This window comes from Pseudochaenichthys georgianus, chromosome 14, assembly GCF_902827115.2.
Source record: "Pseudochaenichthys georgianus chromosome 14, fPseGeo1.2, whole genome shotgun sequence".
Lineage (NCBI taxonomy): Eukaryota > Metazoa > Chordata > Actinopteri > Perciformes > Channichthyidae > Pseudochaenichthys > Pseudochaenichthys georgianus.
Window position 1 is genome coordinate 29569996 of NC_047516.1, and position 27077 is coordinate 29597072.

At 40.3% G+C, this 27077-nt stretch overlaps 1 protein-coding gene across 2 annotated transcripts in view; it reads right to left on the reverse strand.

Moving 5' to 3' along the window:
* Positions 1-27077, reverse strand: part of nlgn2b (neuroligin 2b) — a 90410-nt gene that overhangs the window by 9389 nt on the left and 53944 nt on the right. For both annotated transcript variants that reach the window (XM_034099502.2, XM_034099501.2), the window contains exons 4-5: positions 25559-25708; positions 1327-1512 (exon numbers count right to left, since the gene is read on the reverse strand). In XM_034099502.2, the coding sequence (XP_033955393.1) occupies positions 1327-1512; positions 25559-25708 (336 nt within the window). The remainder of the gene's footprint in view (positions 1-1326; positions 1513-25558; positions 25709-27077) is intronic.

Genomic DNA, 27077 nt, shown 5'->3' on the forward strand with positions numbered 1-27077 from the left:
GTTTTCACTTTCTCTGTGCTACTGAAGGTTGTGTGTTATGAATTATGAAATGAAACCAGAAACAAGTGTGTTTAAGAATATAAAGTTAACTCTAACTAGTTATATAATAACTAATTACCTTAACAAACAAAGACAAAAGGCAATTCCCCATTCCAAGCTCACATGAGCAAAACACATTTTCCATGATAAACAAAAGAAGCAAAACCTAGCAAATTCTATGCATATTAAATACATATTTAGTATTAAAACAAGATAGGCATTTTAAAGCGATTATTTCCTCCTTAATGTTTTCAAACTTCAGATAGACGGAAAGATTTGCATTCACGTGCACACACTTACCATGCACATGTTGAGAATCCAATTAAAATGTACAGGCACTTTTTTTTTTTTATTGTATCTGTTCAAGGTCAGTTTGTCAGATGGAAGGTGAGCAGTTCACCAATAACATACTCTGAGTATTAGGTCAAGTATAAAGTGCCGTTCACCTTCAGAGAATGAAGGATCAAACATTTGGTGGGTCCTACAAAGATTAGCCAAAAGTATAGTAGGGTCCGTAATAAGTACTGCAATGGTTTCCAGGTTAGAGGCTTGAGGACCTTTCCTTTCCTTTTTTTGTTTTTTTACTGTAAAAAAATGTATACATAAAATATGAGCATGAAAATGAACCATTGCCTGTCAGAGGTGTCTGCTCTCTCGTGCCAGTCTACATTTAAAATGCTGGAAAAGACAAGAAATAAGGTTGGTCAGCAGTACAAGCCATGTAAAGATTCACTAATGATGCAAAATATTATGCTGACTATATATCTAATAATACATATGGAAAGTGGTTATAATGGTCGTCATGGAAAGTCCAAGTAAATGATATAAAAGTAAGTAATATATATACGTATGGACTTCTTATGCCTTAGCTAGACAGGATTAGTTTGAATGGAGGCGGACAGTACACAGAGATTCTAGAGCCTCGTGGAATGACGTTGTTTGGGATTATTGCAGGGCTTGTATCCCTAGGTGAGTCATGATCTATGGCAAATATCCTACTGTTTGCCTCCATCTGCCATCACGGTCTAGATTGGCAATCTGATTTGCTTTAAAATGACTCAATGTGTGCAATTCTGCATGTTTATTGAAAAAAATATCATTGCATATAGTGTGCGCCTCATTTCTGAAGATTGATATATATATGTATTACTGTATAGGGTATTCATTAAAATGACTAACAAGCTCCTTGAAGAAATACACTACCCACACTGCTCTGAAATGTTAATCCCTTTTCTAGCAGGGTATATGACTGCTAATGTGACAATGACGGAGAAAAAAGAGCCTTACCTTCGGAGTGGTGGGAGAGGATGAGGAGGTTCACACAGGCGGCCCCGGCTCCTGAGCCAAAGATGGTGATTCTCTCTGGGTCCCCTCCGAAGTGGCCAATGTTTTCATTGAGCCAGCGCAGGGCCTGGATCTGGTCCAACAAGCCATAGTTCCCCTTAGCAGACTGGTCCCCTGTGCTCAGAAACCCTGCGGGGTGAATTAGAACAAACACTGAGTGAAAAAGAGAAAGAGAATACTGAATAAGTGTGGAAAACTAATTCAGGAGCACAGGACGACATCATCCTGTGTGCTTGTTTTAAAGAGGAACTATCCCACACAAACAGAAGATGGCATCCTGTCATTGTCAGCCTCCAACTCAGTCTGAGGAGATTTCAGAGAGCTCGCCAAATGACTCTATTTTTTAATACCCACGCTGGAAATACAACACAGTTAAGAGAACTTGTCAACAGATAGAGGAGGCGAGCAACAGAAGGCACGTATCACCCACTTCCAGGACACACATTCACACAGTAGGTGCACACCCACAACAAGAGAGAATAAGCTGAACAAAATGTCACACGGTTTTTGATCACTTGAGAAGACTGAATGTTTTCAGTAAACCGCTTACTAGGTAGGTGGGGAGCTGTTCAGGGGTGGATGTAATAATAAAAAAGCGCAAAACAGCAAGGTGGCCTACCCGTCTCTTAAGCCTCTCACATTAGAATATTCCACAAAGGCCTCATACCAGAACTTGTTTTTTGTCACTTAAAGCTACATAATATAAGTTAATGTGGAAATTCAATAATAATAATAATAATAATCCTTATATTTATTATAGCGCTTTATCAAAGACTCCTGTGTGTACCTACAATAGGTACACACTACATACGTAACTTGCTGCCCTTGCATTTTTGTGAAGCTCTCGGAAATAAAAAAAACTGGTAACACTTTACGGTAAGGGTACATGAATCATCTTGAATTCATGCATGACTTGACATGAAAAAGCATGAATTCATTCATGTATTACTTCATGAACTATCAGTAATGTATAAGGATTAACAGTATCTCATGCATGACTTAATGCCGGAACAATACCTTAATTAATGCATCAACTAAGGTATCTCAATCCTCATGACTTCTGAGTTATTAATGATGTTCATGTGTTCTTCATATAGATCTGCAGTTAAAGTGACAGGGCAAAAAACTGACCAGTTTCCAACAGCAATTCCAAGTGTTGTAATCATGATTAACTAAGCATTATTTTGTCATTACTTCATCATGTTTGTGCCCCTTCAAATAAAGTGGTGATCTGTTCCGTCGTTTACACTGATAAATAACATGATTAATGGCCTATGTGAAATCACCTTTATTAACCATTTGGTGCTCATGCATCAATCATCTTTGTGATCCCTTAAATAAAGTCAGCCCTTATGTCTATTTAGGCATCATGTATTTGGCAATATTACAAATAAAAATTAGATCATAATTTTGGACTTAAAGGTGGGGTAGGTAAGTTTGAGAAACCGGCTCGAGATACACTTTTTGTTATATTCCATGGAATGCTCTTAACATCCCGATAGCAATGAATACCTGAAGTGCTTTGACAATAAATCCATTAAAACATGTCATCTGTGGAAGCCGTAGTACTGTAAAAAGCACAACCTATCATTTGAGCCGGCCCGGCTAAAATAACTGGATGGCCTACCTGCCTGTCAGCCTTCCATCTGTGCACAGACTTATCTCGTGCCCTCATTGGTCATTGGTTCGTGTGTGTTGGAGGAGGGGCTCTGTAAGGAAGTGGCCGATTTTTTCCGGCTGTGTATTTTCAAATTCTAGCGCACTCAAGCGGGTTTCTCCAAAATTACCTACCCCACCTTTAATTTCAATTATCAATTATATAGTTAGGATTTTTGCATTGCATTTTAAATTATTTTATCCTTTTTATTCCACCTTCACTGGATTCCTCAAAACCACCTGCAGAGAGAAGTCATTTTAAATACTTGCGGCCTGTCCTATGTGGCATCTTTTAATTTATGAACCTGGGTCCTGCTGGTTTTAATCACACTTCATTTTATGAAAATGTGTTTCTTATTATGGTGTTTAAATTGTAATGTGGTAATCCACTTCCTCCCTAACGTAGGCCTCCTAATCTTGTGTATTTTTTACTGCTTTCTTATGTGACATGATATGTGAAAATGTGATACGATACGATATACTTTATTGTCCCCGTAAGGACATTTGTTCTGGACTCCGCCCTGCAGTTCCGCAAACATGTACATATACAAACATAGTGGACATTAAGAGACATACACATATCATCAGTCATACACCATTGAAACAAACACATACACAGACGCACATACTGACAATGGCGACCTATTGCACAACCCTCATGGCCGACATTTAAAAAGTACATTTCATTCCATTTGACTACATTTCATTTCATGTGAATGTTAAGAAGCTTAATCGACATAGGTAGGAATGAGTGCTTATAGCGGTTCAGCCTGCACTTGGGAACCCTGAATCTTCTACCAGAAGGTGGAGCTGGAATTCTGGGTGGAGTATGTGGGTGGGATCAGACACAATTGTGTTTGCCTGTCTGATAATGGACTGCTCGTATATGTTTTGGAGAGATGGGTGTTTTTTAACCCCCATAATTTTCATAGCAGTCTGTACCAGGCGAGCGATCTGTGATCAGTGATACCATACCTCATGATGCTCTCCAACACTGCATAATAGAACAGTAACATGAACTTCTGGTCGACTCCGAAAGCCCAATCGCTGTTGAAGTCTAGAGCACAGACCTTGAACATGCGCCTTCCAGCTGAGTGTATTCTAGATGGACACCAAGGTACTTATAGGAGCTGACCTGAGTTATGGGTTCATTGTGGATAACTACCGGCCTAAGGTCACCCACTGCCTTTGGGCCCCACACCATCTCCTCAGTCTTCTTCACATTCAGCACTAGATGGTTAAAATCATCTTTATCAGTTTTTGAAGGAAGATGTGAGGCTACAGTGTGTTAAAAGCCGAGCTGAAGTCCACAAACAGTAGGCGTACATATGCCTGAGGGCAGGGGTATTCAACAACAATTCAACGAGGTCCAGTTAGAGAAAATCTCCCCATGCAAAGGTCCGGAACGTCAAAATGTCGAACTTGCTTTATGAATTAGTGTGATATATATTGAAGTAGCCTGTAGCTTTATCAACGTCTGCAGTACAACTGACTGCCAATCAAATAAAGAAAGTGCAATTCAAAAACAACAATATTTATTGTTAATTAACATTGGATAACAACTGTGGATATGTGTAATGTTCCTCTCGGGCTGCATTTAAAAATAAAATAGAGAAAATAAATAAAATATGTGCATCTCAAAAATGCTTAATTTTAGATAAATAAAATAAAGTGTAGCAGCAGCTTGAGTTTCCCTTTTTCTTTGTTAACCGTTTCACATCATGACTTAACAGTTTCAGACGATTATAGAACAATATCAGTCTTTACACATCATAACAATTGAACAGTTTTAAAGTTTCTCTTTCTTTCCCTCTTATATTGCAGTCCCTCACTCACTTTTTTTTTAATTCAGTGCGAGAATTGAGCTCGAGCTTGTCCTGCCAGGAGTTTGTAAATCTGGGCTGAAATTGTGTCAAGGCCAAACACATGCAGGTGCTCATTGGTTAGCCTCGGTTAGCCTGCCCTGGAATGATATTTAGTTTTCATTTTGATCCTGGTGGACTGATCATATTGGGCTCTGAGACTGCTATTTTTTGTGACCTCAGTTCTGACTTGAGAGGGAATGTTTGGTCAAACACTTTGTGTTTTGTCTCATAGTGGCGTTTTGGCACTTTTAATGACCGCCACGGTCTCTGAACAAATGAGACACACTGGTTCTGTGCTCCCAGTGGGCAGGATGAACATGAATGAGTCCGTCCACTCAGGGTTAAAAGCTCTGTTCTCACTGTCCACTTTCCTCTTCTTGGAGAGCGCCATGTGTAATGATTTTTCTCTCCCTGTCTGCCGCTAACACGCTTGTCCACTCTCCTCTCCGCTTCTCTCCCTGTATCGCTAACTCTTCTCTTCACTTACTTTCCTCTCCGCTTCTCTCTGCCGCGCTCTCGTCTCTTCTTCTGTGTTTCTCTCCCTGTATCGCACACTCGTCTCTTTCGCCCCCTGTCGGCGGCGGTTAAAATAGAATCGCCCCGTCAAAATTGAAATCCCCTATTAATGTATTGATTATAGGTCCGGGTCCGTATAGGTCGGCGTCTGGGTCCAGATCCGGACCGCGGTCCGCCTGTTGCCGACCCCTGCCTTAGGGTCTTCCAGGTGTTTAGTGACCAGGTGTGTGATGCTATTTAGAGCATCGTCTGTGCCACGCCCTTGCTTGTAGGCAAACTGAAAAGGGTCTCAATGTACATCAACCTCTTTCTTTAGCAGCGGCACCATGATCCTCTCAAAACATTTCATGATAATGGATGTCAATGCAACAGGCCTAAAATCATTGTTTACCTTTGGACAAGGTTATTCTGCAAATGTCTTGAGAAGGAATGCAGAGATGCCATCTGGCCCTTTGGCCTTCTTAGTACAGGTGTGTTTGAAAAGTGATTGGACCTTTAAAGGGTCAATCACCACCCTTTCATCCTGGTCAGTAGCAGAGAGTGTCTCTAATACCTCATTCACACCAACGGTGTTTCAGGGCCGGTTCGGAGCTGGAGCTTGAAAAGCACCGGGTTTTCCTGTTCACACCGCAGCGGAGCAGCCTCTTAGCTCCGGATTCCGGTTCATTTCGAGCACCAAAAAATTGTCCGGCCAGAGCAAAAGCACCGCATACGTCACGCTTACGTCGAGGCGGGGGCAGGGGCAGAGACAGATCAACTCCTGAACAACAACAAAAAGCCGGCGTTTTATCCAGTTTGTACACAACGATGGAGAAACTTAACAAGCAGATAGTGGTCCACTGAAGAGACCAGCTACCTACTGGGAATCTGGTCTTTCGAAGAGGTACAGAGGAAGCTGGAGCACAATCGGCCATTGTTGTTGTTGTCGGTGTCAGCTGTGAGGGGTTTCCGTACGGTTTGGCTTTATGAAGCAGGCACGCAAACAATGACGCAATGACGCAGCACCAGTCGGACTCTGGGCGGTGTGAAAAAAGCCGGAGCTAAACCGAAGAACCGGTTCTGAACCTGAAAAGCTCTAGCACGGAGCTTGAACCGGAGTTGCGTTGGTGTGAATGAGGTATCAGATGTCTGTACATTCAGAGGGGAAGTCCTGGGTTTCAAATCTCATGTAAAATTCATTCAGTTAATATATATGTATATAAACATATATATATATGTTTGCAATTCGCCCAGCCAATCAGAACTTGGAACTTTTTTCTCTCTCTAGCAGGGACTGAATAGGGGGGAAAAGTTCTCATGAACTAAGTTCTCTTTTTGGTGTGAACGCAAAATCCCAGGAACTATCGGAACTAAAAGGGAAAAGTAAGGGGAAAAGTACTCCACTGTGAAAGCGCATAATAATATACAAAATGTAATAAAAATGAATATCAAACAAATGTTGGCCATTTAAAAAAAAAAATCATCCTACAAAAAAGCCTTGTACTTTCTTTGCTACTGCGCCAGCATCCTGAAGTATGGACAGTATTTACTTGACCTCTACTGAGACACAATGCTAGTATGTCTGCATGAACAGCAATAATTCAATGTTAAGTAGATTAATCAAAATGTCCATGTGCCTGAGCCTGTATCTGGTCGTCCACCTCGGGAGGAAAACTCCTGGGACAAAATGTTTTAGTGTTGGTCCGCTGCGGTAGTGACCTCGATGTTGTTCTTACAAAGCAGAAACATGGACGCAGCCATGTTCCTTCAGAATCACTACTCATTTTCCTTGAGAAAACAAATGAATGATCCAAAAATTGCTCAATAATCTGGATCTCGAAAATCTACCATATCATTTAGAGGTAATAGTCATGAGCTAGGTTCAATTATGATTTAGAAATGAGAGGAGTGACAAATGTAAAACTAACCACAGCAGTGCGGTGATATGTGTGAGGCTAGATAATTGAAAACATAATAATGAATCATACACAGTATTTTATTCCACTGTGCAGAATTTCATTTTATTATTTTATTCTGTTTTAACTTTTTTCCTTTTACGTGTGTTTAGTTGACAATATTTGTATTATAAAGATATATGGTTGGGAGAGTTACTTACTAATGTCAATGTATTCTCTTACAATTACTAGTTATCTGTAAAATGTAATCAGTAAATTAATGTAGGTATCAAAATATAAAAGTAATGCAACCTGATACTTTCCGTTACGTTTGGATTAACTAAATACAAGAATAAATAAATATCAATAAAACATGTTTTACTTAAAGGTCACCTATCATGCTATTTTTAGGCAATATCATACTGTAGGTCTCAGATATATACAAATATATAAAAAACATGTCTATAAAGTGTTTTGCTCAATATACCAAACAGATCACCCATTCTAGCCATGCCTCATATCCCTCTATTTCACTTCCTGTTTCAAAAGAGCTGATTTTATTATAAATCTTTAAAAAATAAAAAAAAGATTAAAAAAAGAGGGTCGGAGCTTATGCCTGCTCATGCGGGAGATTCTACCGGCAGATACTGCCGTGATGAAACGCCATATCATGGATTATCAAGGATTATTTCTGAAACAGTATGGAGCTCAAAGGCTTTCTCTCTTGCCGGTTATACCACAAGGTGAGTTCCTTTTTATTTCCTGCTTCTTCACACACATGCTCTCCAGTAGCCTACAGGTTAGCTCTGAGTGTTAGCGATGCTAATGTCAACACCAACCATATTACGTCCAAAGAAGTCGGGCATTGTTTCTGATAGCAACGTTTCTGATAGTGCCGTGGGTCCGCCGCCGATATGACGTCAAATCACCGCAAATCTGGATCAGCTCCGTTGTACCCCCCGTTGTAGAGATTTGGGTACGGAGGAAAAGAGAGAGGGTTTTATTTTCTGACGCTGCGTGAGTTCCCTGACACACCGGGGACATAAACAAGTGCATTTTGCATGATAGGTCCCCTTTAAGTGTAATATGTAAAACAGCAATGGAACCTTAGCAAAAGAACAACCTCATATATTAAATATTAGTAATGTCTCCTCTGCTCAGAGATTCTATTTTATATATTAAATAAGCAGAAATGAAATCTGAGCTGACAGAAAATTCCCCATTTTAGTTTAACAAATCCAGTTAAACTCACAGACACTATTTCATGAACACATAGGTTCAACTACTGAATAAAAAAAAGAACAAATGAACCAAAGAAAACCATAAAGCAGATTCAGGCAGTAGGCGTATAGATTCACACTTAAAGTATTAGCCTGCAGAACAGTACAGTTTACAAAGAAGAAATACAATCTGATCTGATTTACAGCAAACACTAAATGCTCTTTTTTAGGTTTTTTTTAGAAACAATGTAATCCTGTTTGTAATCCCTCCATTTTAAAAATGTAACGGTAATCTGTGACATGTTACCGATTTTTGTATCCAGATTACGTAATCCCATTACAGGTAATTCAATAATCCCCAATATTGTTTGATGAGTCTTGGATTTTAGGTGTTCAATGCCAAAACTACACTGTAGCTATTGCGCACATGGCAATAAAGCCATTGACTTTGAATCGAATCACATGCAGCACCAATACTACCTTAAAATGTGTTTGTGTCATTTTATTCTCCTAAAATCCTCCCATCAATCGACTGGCTCTTTGCCCCATGTGCCTCTGACCCGGTGCCGTATCAGCGCTGACCCGTGCCACTTATCGGACCACGGGCATGTGGAAGTGCTGGCTCCGTGGCACGCCCGGCCCAGTGCTGAGCACGCCTGCCACAGTTGCCTGGCAACTGTCCAGAGCTTTGGGCGAAATGATATGGACAGACACTCAAGAGAGCACTTGCAAACACACATTGGAGCACTTCCATATTCGAGGAAACAAAACCACATGGACACAGAAACGGAGCACACACACAACGATTGTGAGTGTGTGAGCAAGTATGCTAGCCTCCTGTTGCTTTCATCGCAAGGGCAACATGAAGAGAGCAAATCTGGTTTATCTTCCATCATTGAAGTCAAGCAAGTTCCTTCTTCTGCTCTTTCTTTTTCACTAAGTTTTCTTTCTGATCCCCCCCCCCCTCATCTGCTGAGCTGGGCTTCCTACTGACTTTAGCGCTGAGAGCAGCAGTTTATGAGGCTGAACTCATGCATATTCAACACTTGCTTTAGGTAACGGCCAAGCAACTGTGAGGAGAGTCATCAACCTCTCAGTAAAGACACAGGGCCGGAAATAGGGAAGTGAATGGATGAAAGGAAACAGGAGGAGTGGTGGGCCTTGATGGAGGGACATTTCAAACAGAAATATTCACAACGTATTGAGTCACGGTGATTGTCCTTTGACGAAAAAACCCACGAGACTAATCTGATAATAACCACAGCTTCCACTCATATTTCTTTTACTAAAATAATCAAAACAAAATGCACGCTGCTATTGAATGCAACAAAAAAAGGTTAAAAATGGTAGAAGCACTTAGCGTTTCTCTAATGTACGCTGATGAGATGAGTCATGGTTAAAACCATTATCTCTTATTGATATTTTATTGCACAGGAAGACAGGATGTATTAGCATAGAACAAAGAATAAATCAAAAGGTTTGATTACATTTGATCTTGACACAGAGAGTGTGTGTTATCAAATAAAAAGGGGGAGCAACTCCACATCAAGTGATTTCATTTTTATTTTATCCAGGGCTCTATAAGGAAACACTTTATTCTATACATCCTGTCTGCACACTTTTCATAAAACCCCCAGTCCTGCACAGGGGAACTGAACAAATGTATCTGAAAAGAGAACGTGAGGAGGGGGTCGGGCAGGAGAAAGGGATACAAAATAAAATAACATCACACAGGTATTAAACCAAAGCTACTGTCAGTTCCCACATGACAGAGAGGTGAAAGGAATATTTTGATTAAATCATTCCACTGTGACGTCACGCTGGAGATGATTAGAGATGTCAAAAATCAGAGGGAAGATATTGCCTTTCTAATACTGCACACAGAGAAAGGTGATTGAAGAGAGGAAACAAAGCAATGTTTCTGTATCCGTGAGTCACGAAATGAATCAAGCAAAAGCAGAGGCGCTATTACCAAAAAAAAAGAAAAAAGGAAATAAAACCATTAGCAGATGGTGAATATCTCCTGCACACTCCACTAAAGAAGCTGTTTTGACAAATGGAATAAAGTGAAATTGATTATTCAGTACTGTGCGGTAACCTTGGGTGTTGAATGCAGTCGTAGATGAATATCTGTACTGTATGCAGTATTACTAGTTTTCAAAGAATTTAAGAAGCTTTTCTGTAAATAACGGATTCTAGTCACACACAAAATGTGCAGCGTTATGTCATATCCTCATAAGAGTCTATGTGAACAAGCATGTACTTTGAGTGGTAAATATTTTATATAACTGCTCCAAAATAAAAGGGCTAGTTTTAATGAAAACACTTTTCTGTCTATGACCTGAAGTCAAAACCATTTCTAGCACCTCCTGGAGGTTTGTATTTTTACCTTTTCTTTTTTCACATCATAAATTATGTATAATCACGTCCATTCTTTAATTCAAAGGTTGGTGCTGTGCAGTGGCGTTTTTATATGTACAAAAGTGGTGGGACACAAAAAACTTAAATGTTTATATATAAGGTTCATGGCTGGTGAGGCACTGGCACTGACTCGTCTTCAGGTTCACAAATATTATATTTTACCTAAATCAAAAGATAATATTATTTTCAAAAGCTTCTTTAGTCTGATGCTTCGATTAATTTTAAACAGACAGTTCAACAAAAGGATACTCAACATTTTTTTATTTTATCATTTAAATATTGGATTGTTCTCTCTTAGTAAGATCCCATTTTCAATTAAATGGTGGTCTTACCTTGACTTGAAGATGAAGTGCATTTGCCTATCCCTCTGGACAAAAATCTCTATTACTTTTTTGTAAAAGTCCTCCTTATCTTCTTGTAGTTTCAAAAATCGAATCATAAATCGAATCGATAGATTTGTCTTTTCGCGGCACACAGCCAATCAGCTCTGAATTATGTGAGATGACGTTTGGTGGGTATGTCAGCACTATGCCCCTATGGTGATTATTTTTTTGCCGCACACATTGAATAGAAAAGACTCTGAGCATGCGCAGTGTAGTTTTTACAGCACCCGTTCACTTAGACAGTGAGAGAGAGGGGCAGATTGGGGCTTGACCCACGTCGCTCAAAACAGCTCAATAGGCACACTGTAGACACTAATTAGAAGAACACAGACTAAAACAGCAATGTACAGACGAATCAGATGATTAAACATGATCGTACAATATCTTTTAAAATGTATTTTCTAGTGATGTTACGTATTGTGCCGAGGCTTCGGAGCGTGTGTCGAGTAATCCCAGAAGCTTTTTGTGAAGCATGTATCGAGGCTTGTATCGTTTTGGGCCAGTGACGTCATCGATGACAAACGAAGCCTCGCTGCCTGTCAATACCACGTGACTGCTTCACGAAGCGATTCAGATCCGTTGAACCCATGGATGGTTGAACCACAGTGCTGATATTACCCATGCCATGGATGTATTTATAAGAACCATATTACCCCTCCTGTACCCGGGCTCGGTGACACGATGGAATTAAGAGAGCTCAGACCCTCACTTATATAGAGGTCGGAACATGTCATAAGTATAAATAGATACAAGCATAAGTAAATGTAGGAATAAAAACATGAATAAATATGTTGCAGTGTTTTCAGGGCGATTCAGTGTGTGTGCTGCGGCTCAGCTGGAAAGCAGTTGACTCATGACGCAGGGTCTCTGGTTCAAGGACTGAACAACGCGTCTTTTTTGTTGTTTTTAAAAGCTACAGCTAAATGAGATAATGTAGTTAATAAATGTATTCTTTGATATGGTTTAGCCTGGTTAAGTTTATGAATATTATTAAGCAATACAAATCCCTCTTTGCAATGTTTACCAGCCTCCTTAGGCTTTTCAATCACAATCATTCAACTGGAATAAAAACAATATTGTTAACATGAAAATATGATTTTATGTTCGTTGTTTAGAGGTATTCTAAGGCTTTACTCATTGGGAGCTCGGTATGAGATAGAGCACACTGTTGAGATGACCAATCTGCCTGTTGTACACACTTTGACCAACAGGGGGTTTGTGTTCAAATGAAGCCCATGATGAAGCCTCATGAGATGAACCCTTTTGCGAACCAATTGGCTGGGAAGCTTCAAAGCTTCATAAGGCTTCATCTCGCCATCACTAGTATTTTCTTTGCATTGTTTTGTAATTATTATTTTAATACTTTCTGCTCTGACACTAGGTCGGGCTGTGCCCCACCTGTGTCACGGTCCAAACTGTGTCCCTGTTTGTTCCCCTGTGTGTGGAGAGGGTGTGGTTTCCCTTGCAGGCAGCAGCCTGATTGCTCTCACCTGGCCGTCCGACTCAGCTGTCCCTCATCATCTAATCAGGACACAGTTTATCTACTCCAGTCTCCCAACAACTCACCGCCAGATTGTTTTCTACACCAGTGGTATTACATCCTCCTGGCTGCCCATTCAGTTATCCTGTCTGCGTGTAATTCCGTACTTTTTGTAACTAAGTTTCTCCTTGTGTTTCCAGTGCAATCCCTTGGCCATCGTCCACCAGAGCTTCCAGCCAACCTGCCTGCTTCTTCCTGCATCATACCTGCCTGCCTTGTAATCAGTCCAGCCTCTCACTGCCTTCCTCCACTCCGGGGCTGAAGTCGAATAGTCCATTTAGTTTAGGAACCTTCCTAAAGGAGTGAAATGACCCGGAAGTCCCTCAGTGGCAGCCATGATAAGTGCCGTTCGAATTCTCTAGAATGATGAGAATGATAGGAACGGAGGTTTCAAACTTCCTTTATAACCTCCTTTAGCTTAGGAACCACTGGACCTCCCTAACCGACAGGAGAAGCGAAAATGCTGCCCCACAATGCCTTGCAGCCGCAGCATTTGCCGTCACTCAACAGTCCGCCGTTCACGGAAACAACCGATTATGACCGAGAAATTATATCATGAAAGTTACGGTGCTTATTAAGCATTTTAAAACATAGGTGGTAAGTTGCCAAAGTGCTTTGTTCTGAACGTTCATCAGTATTATAATCAAAAAGAGAAATATGAACGTTAGTTTTCACTGAAATGATCAAATAAAGTCAACATTTCAGTCTTTACTGAGCTGTGTGGGGTTTGTTCAGCTTCTAAAAGATGTTTGAATGGTGATATACACAGTGATAGATGTTAAGGACTAACGTTTATAATAAATACATCTGTATTGATTTTAAGATCTTTAGTTCATACAATCATACGTATTGGGATCATTGGTATTAATGTGGACCGGAGGGAGAGGGAGACGAGCATAAGTTTCACTTTCCTTTTTTATTTCAATTCCAACTTTGGTCATGAAGAATATGTTTCTCTGTTGTCCATAAAGCAAAGCAGCAGCATCAGAGCACGGTGCAGAGTCTCTAGATGAGTTCACAGTAGTCCCTCATGTTGTAGTCCGCTGTATAGAACACTGCAGTTTCCATGGTTTCCCCACAGCAGCAGACGCACATTCAGGACGTCCGCTGGCGCATCATAAACACGTGATAGTGAAAGTGCATTCGGATTTTCTAAAGTACCGCAGTCTCTTCTCCTAAGTCCTTTTGAATTCTCCTATCCACTATCCCTTAACCCCGTGACGTTTCACTCAGAGGTCAAGGAATAGGAGATAGGGTTAGAACTTAGGAGCTGATTTTTAAACTATCCGACTGCAGCCCAGACCTCCATAGCCACCAAACCTGCCTGAGTCTCCGAAACAATAAACCATTTGAACATCTTCAGTCATTGCCTGCGCCTGGGTCCTGTTTAAAACATAATCCTAACAACCTGCCCCGAATGACCAGTCGCCACTGGTGCTGTGCCTGACCTCTTATTTCACATAAATATGTTTAGGGGAGATTATGTACAAAATAGATATCACCATGCGACTGAAAAAACTTCCTTTATATTGTAAGAACTGCAAGACACTACAGTTGAATAGAGTGAACAACTTCAACTGTTAGATATCTCAAACTTTTCCAGTGTATTACTATCATTAAGACAATTATATTTTCTTTTATTTCCGAAATGTTATGCAAATGAGGTGTTATTTAATGCTAACTCTTGGTAGGCTATATTATGTAGAAAATAAACAAACACATAGACAAAGTCAGTAAAACAGTATTTTGAATGTTTGCCTCCCACATGTCTAAAAGTAGACTCTCAAAATGGAAAATGGTTAAAGTCAGCATTAACCCATTCACACACACATTCTTACACTGAGGCACCTTCCATACAAGGTGCCACCTGCTGTTTAGGGATTAACATTCACACGCACCCACCACACAAGGACACTTTGAAATGCTGATCGAACCACCGACCTTCCTAATGGTGAATGATCGCTACCTCCCAAGCCCCAGCCGCCAGCGCAAAAAAACCCACCCTTTTTTCAGATAGTGTCTCGCTTTAAACCTCCTTGTTGGTGCCAGAAGCTGCATCTGAAGAACTGCTGGCAGGTCAATTTCAATTATGCATCACTCTGTATGTCAAGTATACCCAGAAATGTAATTATATTGTAATTGGGCTTCCTCCTGCTGAACTAATGTCATTTTAGCACGCCGCCCATAGGCTTCCAATGTCATTGTGTTTATTACCTTACTTATCTCACTCAATTCTTACTCTCTAAGGACCATTCACATGGTGCCAAGCTGTGCAGTGAAACCAGGCTGTCCTGCTAATTTAAAAAGCAATGCTTCAGAAGTCATACTGACACAGAGATGTTTCCAAGCTCTGTACAGAAAGTCCATTTCAAATTCATAGCCCTTAAAAGAGACAGGTCATCTAATCTCAAAGCTAATTAACCGTGTGAGTGAGAGAGATGAAAATTCTAATGTTAATGTACATTTATTACGGTGTATTAATTGCATCAATACGTTTATTTTAATGTTGAAATCATACAAGCAGCTCAGATTCACTGGCTACACTAGATGTGATTCGTGAGTAGGGATGGGGGTACCGAGCCCCGGTATTAAACGGGCCCCGTGGGCTGAATTATTAAAGACCGTGGTACCGTTAAGCTCCGACGTTATTGGTCTTTTTATCGGTACTGGAGACATCTAAAATATATGACATATGTATTATTGCTACACAAACATTATATTGCAGTTTTAGTGTCAACTCCGTTTCTAATACGCAAAAAGACTGCAAAATGCATCTATGATTATTTTTAGTATTTTCGATCTTTCCAATCCAGGCGAGAGATCTCTCTCTCCCCGCCTGTGTGCGAGGTGGCGGGGCAGTTTACACACACGCCGCTGCTACATGCATGCAACGCACGCACGCACGCGCGCGCGCACGCACGCACGCACGCACACACACACACACACACACACACACACACACACACACACACACACACACACACACACACACACACACACACAGCGGAGATGGCGGAGACTTTACCCGTCTCGATGCGGACAATGCTCGTTGCCTAAAGTGCAGTAAGAGTTTAGCATGTAAGGGCGGTAACACGAGCAGTTTGTCTAAACATTTATCAAAAGTGCTCCACATTCAGACGGAGGAATGCACCGGGTTCCACTGTCTTTCTAGCAGCTCTGTAGCCCCATCCACGAGTAACGTTTCCACGTCAGGTGTTATGTATGCTAGCAGCAACACACCGAGTTAACTACATTATATAAACATGGGTTAATGATTAGAGGTAACTGAGTTATTTATTTTGTTAAAGTTTCAGCTTCTGTTTACAGTTCTGTCATCAGATTTGTTAAAACATTGTTGTTTATTTTGATGTGAAATATTATTTATTTAATTTAAATAAAAAGCAATGTTAATTTTGTTCACAATTTGTTTAGTTAGTTTACCTTATCTCCAATAGAACCGATAAGAGTACCGTTAAAGGACCGGATCAATAAAAGCAGTAGTACCGTTAAAACCTTAACGATACCCATCCCTACAGTATGATGGTGAGTCATGTTAGAGATGTTCCAGCACAGAGCCGGCACTAACGGCTAGTATTTGAGTGAATTATCTGGTTATTGGTTGTATTTGTTAAAAGATTGGGCTCATTGACACTATTCCGCAGAATTCGCTCTCTCTTTGTAAAGTGCTTATGGATGTACACACAGCTATTAGAGGCTTATTTTGATACTGAAAAAAGCACCGTTTTTCTCAGGCAGGTGGTGGAGCTTTAAGAAGTATTTTTTAATAATTCCTAGACCTTGACCTTTTGAGTTTAACTGTGACACGTTATGTGGTGTGAGAGATGTCGAACATGGAGCACGACTCGCTACGTTCATTATTTCCTTGTATTTGATTGGTTCAGCTGTGCAGCTGGCTGCCAGCCTGGGAGGCAGATTGGTGTCAGTATAGCTCAGAATACCTATACGTCATTAGTGCTCAATGTGAACTTTGCCTATATAATGAAGGAAACTGTTCTTGGCTACAACCTGAAGCCTTCCACACGCAACATTTCAACATCACATTCATCACACTCCCTCACATTCTACACAATCACACTCGTAATAATCACCATAAAGTTTAGCAAAGTAAAAACTTTGTTCCTTATGTTCAATATCCAACATGTTAGTTTGCATGTGACGCTAGTCGCAATTAGAATGACTGTATTTTGTATTCTTTTATGCAGTTATATTCAGATATATTTGACATTTGTGTAGCGTCTTTCCATGTTTGTTTTGTATTGTTTCTTCTATACAGCCTTTATTTGATTGCAGATATATTGTATGGGCGGCTGTGGCTCAGTGGATAGTGTGCTAGACTTCGAATCAGGGGGTAGCAAGTTCGAGTCCCACTGCAGTCAGCATGTCGTTGTGTCCCTGAGACACGTCACCCCAAATTGCTCCTGTGGGGATTGTCCACAGTACCGAATGTATGTAAGTCACTTTGGATAAAAGCGAATGACATGTAATGTAATGTGTTTTAATTGTTATTTTGTATGCAGCTTTTATTCTAATGCATAATATATAGTTCTATGTATATTTTGTAATGTATTGAATTTTCATATTTATATAACTTATTTTAATTCAGATACTTCTATTTTGGGGCTTTTTCTGTAATTGCTCCGATACAGATTTCATCGTAATTCTGATATACAGTATGATGGATATTTGAAAGATAATCATCATATTTTATTTTTACATTTCAAACATTTTTATTTTATTTGAATGTTTTACTTTCTCCTACCATGGTTATCTTGTTCTTTTTAGGCTACAACCTGCCAATAAACCAGACACTGATTCCGATCAGTGTAGCACTGAGGGTGGGCTGGGAAAGAGGAGTTCATATTTGCCTGCAGAGTGGGACGATGTGGTTCTGTTTGTGGAGTGGGAGGTGTGTTTCGCTGTATTTAGAGCTGTGAGATTGCAGCCGGCTGCTATTAATTGAAAGCCAAACCTGTGCTGGCTAAAAATACTCTTTATGTCATATTTTAAGGGAGGTTTTTGAGAACAAGGGGCAACACACATCAAACTGATTCCCAAGGCTCACTGGGCAAAGTAATGTTTTGGCATACACTTTGACTTGTGCTATAATAGGTCCATGCACACAGGTCCATCGAAATATATAATTATAAAAATGATATTGAGTAAGAAACTGATAAAAGTGTGTAACAAACTGGGAACGTTAGGATGTTCCTTTTGGATATATCACTTTTTAATGTATTGGTCTGTACTTTTAAAAACCAACTCAACAGTATTACAAGCCGGTATAAGTATTGAGTATTGAGTATGTCCAATTAACACAATGATGGTAGTTCACTTTAAAGGATGGAGCATAATCACTCTGCTTAGATATATCAAGGTTTTCCACCAAAGTAAAGCTAATATTGAAGATAACAGATAAGACAATGTGGACTCTTAAACCTCCGAGCTGCTCTAATCAATATTTGAATAACAATGGATGATATGTGTCATGTGAAAAAGGTCCCTTGTAGTGATTAGTACTGTACAAAACCTTTTTTTACATTTAAAGCTTTTACTGATGTTTTCAAATGCTGCTTTGAATGTCTGTCGTCATATTTAATATCAGGATAACCCTAACCTTGCAGCACCCTTAGGACATAATCTCAAAGATAATATTGGACAAGCCCCTACAAAGCTAAATACTCTATTAGACACTGCTTACTCTACCCTATACTTAAATCCTATTGTTTTAGCTAAGCTTTACATTGCCTTCACTGTAACTGGGTGGTGAGGTTGTGGCCTTAAGTACTTTTCTACTTAAGTGTACATTTTCTGTCTTTACTCTACATTCACTTTTTTAGATGCCCACGTGTTTGAAATGTGCTATACAAATAACGCTGTCATGGGTACAGGAGGCATGTATCTACAACAAAAAGGTCGGCTAAAGAGACATATTGTTGCTTTATTGGGTGGTGGAGACCAAAATAGAGCTTACAGACAGACAAACCGATACATCACACGACAGTATAGGGAAAACCCAAAATACACAATAAGGCCCCTTTAATGCAATGCAGAGCTATTTAGTTATCAAGTACAGTATATACCTTGGATTATATTTGATTAACTTCATAGTACTTTAAGTGTGTACTATGCAGCTTCCTTATGTAGAAAATGCAAGTACTGTATCAGGATCAGGATCGTAGAAAAAAAATGCCAAAATTACATGATTTGCTAAATATTTGCTAACCTGTCGTTGCATTCCGAAATAGAGTAATTTAAGCTGATAATAATGAGACTTATCTTAGCTACAATAACTGCTGCCATGATCACTGGCTAAATGCTCATCCAATCGAAAGTCAATAGTCAATAGGCAGATGTTTGCTCAGACGTTCACCATGTAATCGTTTTCGGCAGATTATATGTCATTGTTGTGTTGATATAGTGTTGTTGTAGTGATTGTTGCACCTCGCCCAGGTAATCGACAAATCCAATCAATAGACTATAAGAAATTCAGACCACCAGTATTGATCAATTTGGATGTTACCATGGACGCCTCATTTCCAGTTATTGGTCTTGAGCTTCTCTAAGACCTCTTTCGATCTCTAAGTAACAAATGACTAAGATGTGTGGAGTCTCAAAGTATCTCCCAGCACAATTTCACATTTAAAACGTGGCAGGATAATTACCAAGTTAACTTAATAACTCAATTCAATCAGTTTAAAATCCATGGTTCTTAAATGCGGTGGTTTTTAATACTAAGTGGCCTGCTTTTACTTCAAAAAGAAATAGGTGGAAATGCAGAGAAAACGTTTCCAGGAGAAGCGTTTCATCTCTCTTCCTGAGGTGAAAAATGTTCTCACTCTCAGAGCCCTCGATGGTGGGCCTTTCCCCAGAGTTCATTAATTAGTTAATTAGTCCGAACAGATGGCCGTGCAACACAAATCAGAAGGCTCTCTGGGCCGGGAGCAGGAGGAAGGTAGGAGAAGGTGAGCGCAGGAACAAATCTGGAAACTCAACTGTCGCCAACCAGGCAGTGTGCAGCAGACATTTTGCCCTCGTTCACCCATTTCGCTCCACAACCACAGCACCTAAGATAAATTAATAAGATACGTATTATGACATTTGCTTCAAGATGACATGTGTACGTGTGGAGTGGAAGCATAAGGAGTTTAAGCGGTGTGGAAGGGAGCTGTGGTCACACTGCAGGAGCGTTTATTTAAATGAATACTTTGCATCACTGCAGATACGAAAAAACATTTTCTGACGGTTTATTTTTAGACCGTTCCCATATTCCCCCCCTACCCTCCTTCTGTTTCCTCTCCCCTCACTGTCTCTCTATGATTCTCCCTCGCTCGTCTTTCTCTATTCCCTGCTCTCTCTTCTTCCCTTATACGCGACTCCCAATCGCTCTCTTAAAGGCGCAGGCATTGTATGAAATGAGGTTGGCATATGTAAGCTCCTGTGTGTGTAAGTACAGGATAATACTAAAGATTAGAACGTAAAACTATTAAAAAAAGGCATGCCTGTGTTTCTCACTTTGACTCAAATTCACAGTGTCAGAGAGGAGCGCCATTAAATATTCAGATGGATGCTGCATTATTCATATGTATATTTTACACACGGCACGCAACCGAGTGGCGCGCGCTCACATTCTGTCACGTGCACAGCAGGTATTTGTGTGCACATGCATCCTTATGCCACACACACACACACACACACACACACACACACACACACACACACACACACACACACACACACACACACACACACACACACACACACACACACACACACACACACACACACACACACACACACACACACACACACACACACACACACACACACACACACACACACACACACACTAGGATAATCGCCTTAGTACAGTAACCCATTTAAAGCATATCTCAGAGTGAGAGAGAGAAGGAGCACACATTCGCCCACATACCAAAAATGTTCAACAACGTTAAAGGAATCGAGGACACTGCATCATCCCTCATGAGCAGGGTTGCTCTCCGCCTTTATGTGCATGTATATCTTTTCAATGATCATGTGTGGAAGTCAATATCCATAGTGTAGAATGCATGAGGGCAATTCAAACACTTTAAACATCTCTAACATGAATTAAAGGAACAACGACAACTTAAATCAACCAGGATGAGGAGTCTGTAAAGAAAGGAAAGGAAGAAAGGAAACACCTTTTCTTGTGTGGGTGTTAGTCAGCAGGATTGCATCACAATTACAGGACTGATTTGCCTGAAACTTGGTGGAGTCATGGGCAGTACTGTAAGAACCCCTGACATTTTTGCTGTGGGTGTGTTAACAAGGACGATATATTAAAAACTCTATTGCGTTCATATTATAATATAAAGTAGGGCATTTGTTCTGCATTCATGTGGTGTCGAGATATATATTCCTAAATGAGTTACCAACTGGGAGATTTCTCATGAAAGCCCCCCAAAAATCTGAGCAACTCTGGAAGTTGCCAAGGATTTTGCTTCACGGATCAGTTTTCTTTGCTCTATGCAGGAACACAAATACTGGATATACTGTGCTATAAAGATGCCTACATCACATCGTATGTAACTCACGAAGACCATGTTCTTTTTGGTCCTTACTGGGACACATGTTGTTAGCATGTCGGCATTGAATCACCCAAGTAACATTAACAAGTTCAATGTAAATGTCTTAAACAAATTAATTAAGTACACACTCTTGTAAATAGACAAAAACAGATATAGGTGATGATATGATAATTGCTCATTATGGTCCTCATTGGAAGTCCAGGTAAAATAAAGTAGTATAGTAAAACAAGAATAAAATAATAAAGGATATAAGATATCATCTAAAGTCAGAAGAATAACTTTTCAACTCCGTCGGAGGAGCACATGAATGCACCGTTGGCCTTGGTGAACGTCTGCGTAATTCTAGTTTAATACTGCATTCAACAAACCTGACTTCAATTTGTGAACAGAATCTCACGCCCAATTTGTTACAGGTCACGATTTGTCAGCTGTGAAAAAGAGCTCATAACAAGCTGAAGTGGAGCACGATAAAGCCGAAGGTCCAGGTCCTCATCCCACTAACCCTCACTTCGTCCTTGTCCCCTCTCCATTGGCACGCTCAATAACGCTCTGGATTGTGTTACCCCTCTGTTAATACTCTGCTGCAACTCTTGGACGGCATCCTAAACGACTCCCGTTTCTCTGTTTATCATTATTCTGATATGTTGAAACAGGCGTGATGCAATAAACAAGATCTGATTACCCAGCCTGGCACCCGCAACTCCGGAGTTAGATAGTCTGTGTGCAAACACCTCGGAAAGATGACGGCAAATGTAAATGCTTGACTCCACTGATATCCAAGGGCTGCTGCACACAAACACACACACACACACACACACACGCACGCACACACACACACACACACACACACACACACACACACACACACACACACACACACACACACACACACACACACACACACACACACACACACACACACACACACACACACACACACACACACACACACACACACACACACACACACACACACACACACACACACACACTTCTCTACACATTGTGACAGGCCTTGCAAGCTCTGCAAAGCTCGAACAGAATGGACAAATAGAATACATCCTAATCCAAGAATACACTGAAAGCAACAAACACTCATTTAAATTGTGTTGTGAATGACTGCATGTACACCAAAGGCAGTAAGGGGTCGGTGGTGTCTCTGAAGTATTGTGAGTCAGATCCTTTTTTTTTAATAGAGTGAATATTCATATCATTAAAAAAAGATATAATATTTAATTCCTGCTATAGAGAATGTCTGTCAGTGAACAGATCAAGAATTTTTCTATAAATACAGATGTTTCCAAGACTTACACTTAAAATATTTGTCTCTAAATTGGACCATAAAAGAAAGCTGTGGCACAGTCAGTAGGGGCTTGAACTGTGAGCTGTAGGGTTGCCGGTTCAAGTCCCCGAACAGACCTAAATATGGAGAGGTCCCAGTTCATCTCCTAGGCCCTGCCGTGGTGCCCTTGAGCAAGGCACCGGACAACCCACTCCCCCCCCCACTCCCATTGCTCCCCGGGCGCTGTACAATAGCTGTCCACTGCTCCTAGTACTAGACTCCTGGTACTAGGATGGGTTAAAAGCAGAGGCCAAATGTCACTGTGTGTGCTGTGTGCTCTGCATGTGTGACCATTAAAGAGGGTTGTATCCCTCCGATTCTATGAACTGAGAGATTTACATAATTAATCCATTAGGACCATGTTTTCTAAGGTTATCATTCAAGTGAGAAGTAGGGATTTCTTTCATAGACTTCTATACTAAACAACTTATTTTTGCCAACAAGTGGAGTGGCCCCCTGCTGGCTATTACAGAGAATGCAGGTTTAGGGCATTTCCGTATTGACTTCTCTGAGCGTTTCTCAATCTCGAGGATACTGGCTTCCAAGCCAATATTTCAAGGATGCTACGTCATCGAGTGCCGCCGAAGTACTGTTCCAATGTCCAGCATACTTGGAATTCCACCGAGGCCGTGTCCTTGGTTTGGGGGAAATTTCGAGGCTGCACATGCGTAGACTTCGCGTCCTTAAAATCCCCACAATGCTTTGCGCACGGACCAATTTCAAAAACCCTTGCGGAGAATTGCTGAACCGACGCAGCACACATTTAAATGTAAGTATGTAGTGGCGTAGAACATGTGTTGGTAAATATGTTACTTTGTTACATTTGTTACCGCCATAAATGTGTTCCTTGAAAGTAAAGCAAGTTCATAATTAGATAGACATCGTGAGGTATTTATTTTCAGTACAGTTTATGTTGAAACCGTTAGAGAGAGTGGCACACTTGTTAGCCTGTTCCATTCTTCTTAGTTTTCCGAAGCCGTGGCTTGGAAGCATACTTGCTTCGTTTCTGAAGGAAGTGACTTGGAAGTACGCGACTACCAAGCCAGCATCCTCGCAATTGAGAAACGGCCCTGGACTTGTTCCTGTCCCCTCTGTAAAAAGTTTGTATTCCACTTCTGCTTCCCGACCCAAACCCCAGTGTTGGGTGTAACGCGTTACAAAAGTAACGGAGTTACAGTAATATAATACTTTTTGCTGTAACGAAGTAATGTAACGCATTACTAATGAAATGTGGGTAATATACTACCCGTTACAATTCTCAGTAACGCAGTTACAACACATTTTAACCCGAAATTAAATGGTGTTTTGTTTTTTAAGAATTCACTAACATCGCAAGACATTCCCACACCAGAGACACATTGTGCGGGTAGATTAGTAAGCCTGGTGTTTACCCTTCGGGCTCGTCAAGATCCCTCCGCTTCCCGTCAGGTTCCCTGATCAGCCTAAAGAAAAACATGTTTTCCAAAAGAACTACGCATCTCTTGAATGACAATATGCCTGCACTGCACCTCCAAGGGGCGCAATACATTACTGCGCAATGTATGCCTGTGAGCGTGCTGCACGAGCCGAGATGATGTGTGTGTGCGTAGTTGGACCTTTTCATATTTAAGTTTGTAGCAAGTAGAGGGCTGCTGCTGTGTGTGTGTCTGTGTGTGGGTTTGAGTGTGCGTGCGTGCGTGCGCGCGCACACGTTAATTTTAAAGACCCCCATAGAGCTCAGTTTCTAACTCGAACCCTGACCATGCCGTGTAATACAAGTTGTTAGTAGCCTTAAGGGCCTACACAGTTGTTGTGCTTCACTGGATGTATAATGAGCTGCACTAAACTACATTTTAGCATTTCAAATACCTGGCCATTTTTTTGCGGTTATTTTGGTAAAGTAACTCAAAACTAATATAAAAGTAGTGTAACTCATTTCAGAGACAGTAATATTGTAATATAACTTATTACTTAACAAATGCATTGTGGTGTTAGCTTAAGACAATACAAGCATGCAAAAGGATTGGTTTGAATGTTGATGTTATTTTTCATTGCACCAGTATTTTGAAAACCAGGAGTGTTGTGCTATTTGTTGAAGTGCTCCAACAACGCACATGTCAGCACGTTCAGGGCTGTGGCTCGTTTAGAAGGTTATATAACCACTGTCAATTAACACTCTCCAGACAACATCGGCACAGCAGGAGAGTCAGTAAATCAGTCTGAATTGATCAATGAATGATTCAGGGTAATTCTCACAGTATTTGCTGCCCACAGCGGCTTTAGTACCAGAAGTTGTGTTACCAAATGAAATCCCGGAGCATCTACGTAAAGGCAGCAGGACTGATATGTTGATAAAACCGCAGCCACTGAGAAGTGGCGCTGCAGAGCTGATACTGTGTGCTATTAACACACATCCATTAAAAGGCATCCATTTAGGGTGCATAAATTCCCTTTCCAACTTAGTTTTTTATCAAAAGCAAACAGTAATATCTTTATTTGTATTTCTATGGTGATTATAGTAATTACCTGATGGAAAGATCTTCCGCCATTGGTCTCTGTGGAGATGTGTGCTAAAGTTGTGAAGCTGCACATCTAGACATAAAGCTTTAGATTCCAGTGCGCTCCAGCAACACTACGCCCATTTATAAAACATGCAACCTGAGAAATCAGCTCTCTGGCTGACAGGGGAAGGTCAAGTTGAGATGACACATTGCAAACAAAGTCTGCAAACAAAACACCAGATGAATTTGTGGCTGATAAAGCCCGGCAGGATGCGGAACACCAAACTTACCGAGCACGCCCAGCCGATAGTTCATGGTGACCACGATGACATTTCCGTAGGCAGCCAGGACGCTGCCATCAAACAAGTTCCCTGAGCCCTCCATGTAGGAGCCTCCGTGGATGAAGAGCATCACAGGCTTCTTACGACGATCCCGAATATCTGCATGACAAAGACAAGCATGCATTATTTTCATCTTCATTCAAAACGTTGTTTTTCTCGCATGCCTCCACGGTGAAAAAGAATGAAAAAACGTAGAAATGTGTAGAAATTGAAATAAATAGGGGGTCGCATTTAACTATGAGAACATCCTTTCACAAGCTCTCCATGTGCAGTATTCTCCAAGTCTCATTTATCAAGTCATAAGTCAGAGAACTAATTTTGTGCAAAGTATGTGCAAACACATGCATCAATTGCTAACACTTTTTAATATACCTCTGGATAAACAGTCCCATTTTTGCGCAGGCGCATTACTTGCGAGCCTGAAGTATATTATATATAGTAATATTTTTGCATTTGTTTGGAAGGGAGTAAGTATAAGACTTGATAAATATTAGGGATGTAACGACATATCGAATATCGCGGTAAATAAACGTCTCAATACCGTCGTGAGACATATAAATATAGAAATATATTGCGATTTTTTTTTTTTTAAATAATTTTTTTTTTTTAAACCTTTATTCAACCAGATGGTCCCATTGAGATCAACAATCTCTTTTTCAAGGGAGACCTGTCCAACATGGCAGTAAGTAGGTTACAACATGAACATAAAACAACAGATAACAATAAAGGACATGGTATTTACAGGGCTACATGTACATACCTAGAGACATTGACAAGTACCAACAGTATACTTATATCTCGCCCTGTCAATAAGCCTCAGCTTCTTGGCAAAAACTGTATTGTTTTTGAAGTGGTGGAGAGACAATGCACAGTTTTACCCACTGCTGTCACCCATGGCCAAAGCTTATCTCTGCAGCAACATCAGTCTGCAAGAGAGTTTTTTCCACATCAAGGGATATTGTAAACGCCCACACATCCCAGCTTCTACCTGGAAATGTGGACATGCTCATATTCCTAAAAGATAACCTTGATGATGCTGAGAGTGAGTTAGTGAGTGAGTTAGAGTTGAGTTACTTGAAAAACTAAAGTGAAACTTGATTTATTCTATATTGCAGGGTCTGATTATTATATTGTTGACACTTTAAAATACTACTATCCTACTAAAATGCTGTACAAATCAGATTTATTATTTAATAAAGAAAAAAAATTCAAGTAAAAAAAAAAAAAGATTAAAAAAGAAAAATTCACATTTGTTTTCTTTATTTTTCAATATCGCGATAAATAACGTACCGTGGACTTTTTATCGCGATATTATTGTACCGTGAGTTTTTGCTATTGTTACAACCCTAATAAATATACATGGATAATACTACACAAGTATGCGTGTTTTGTGTAAACAGATTTTCAGATATACTTTGGCTGTTGTTGAATGTGGCCCCATGAAGTTCAATTAATGACAATTTTCACT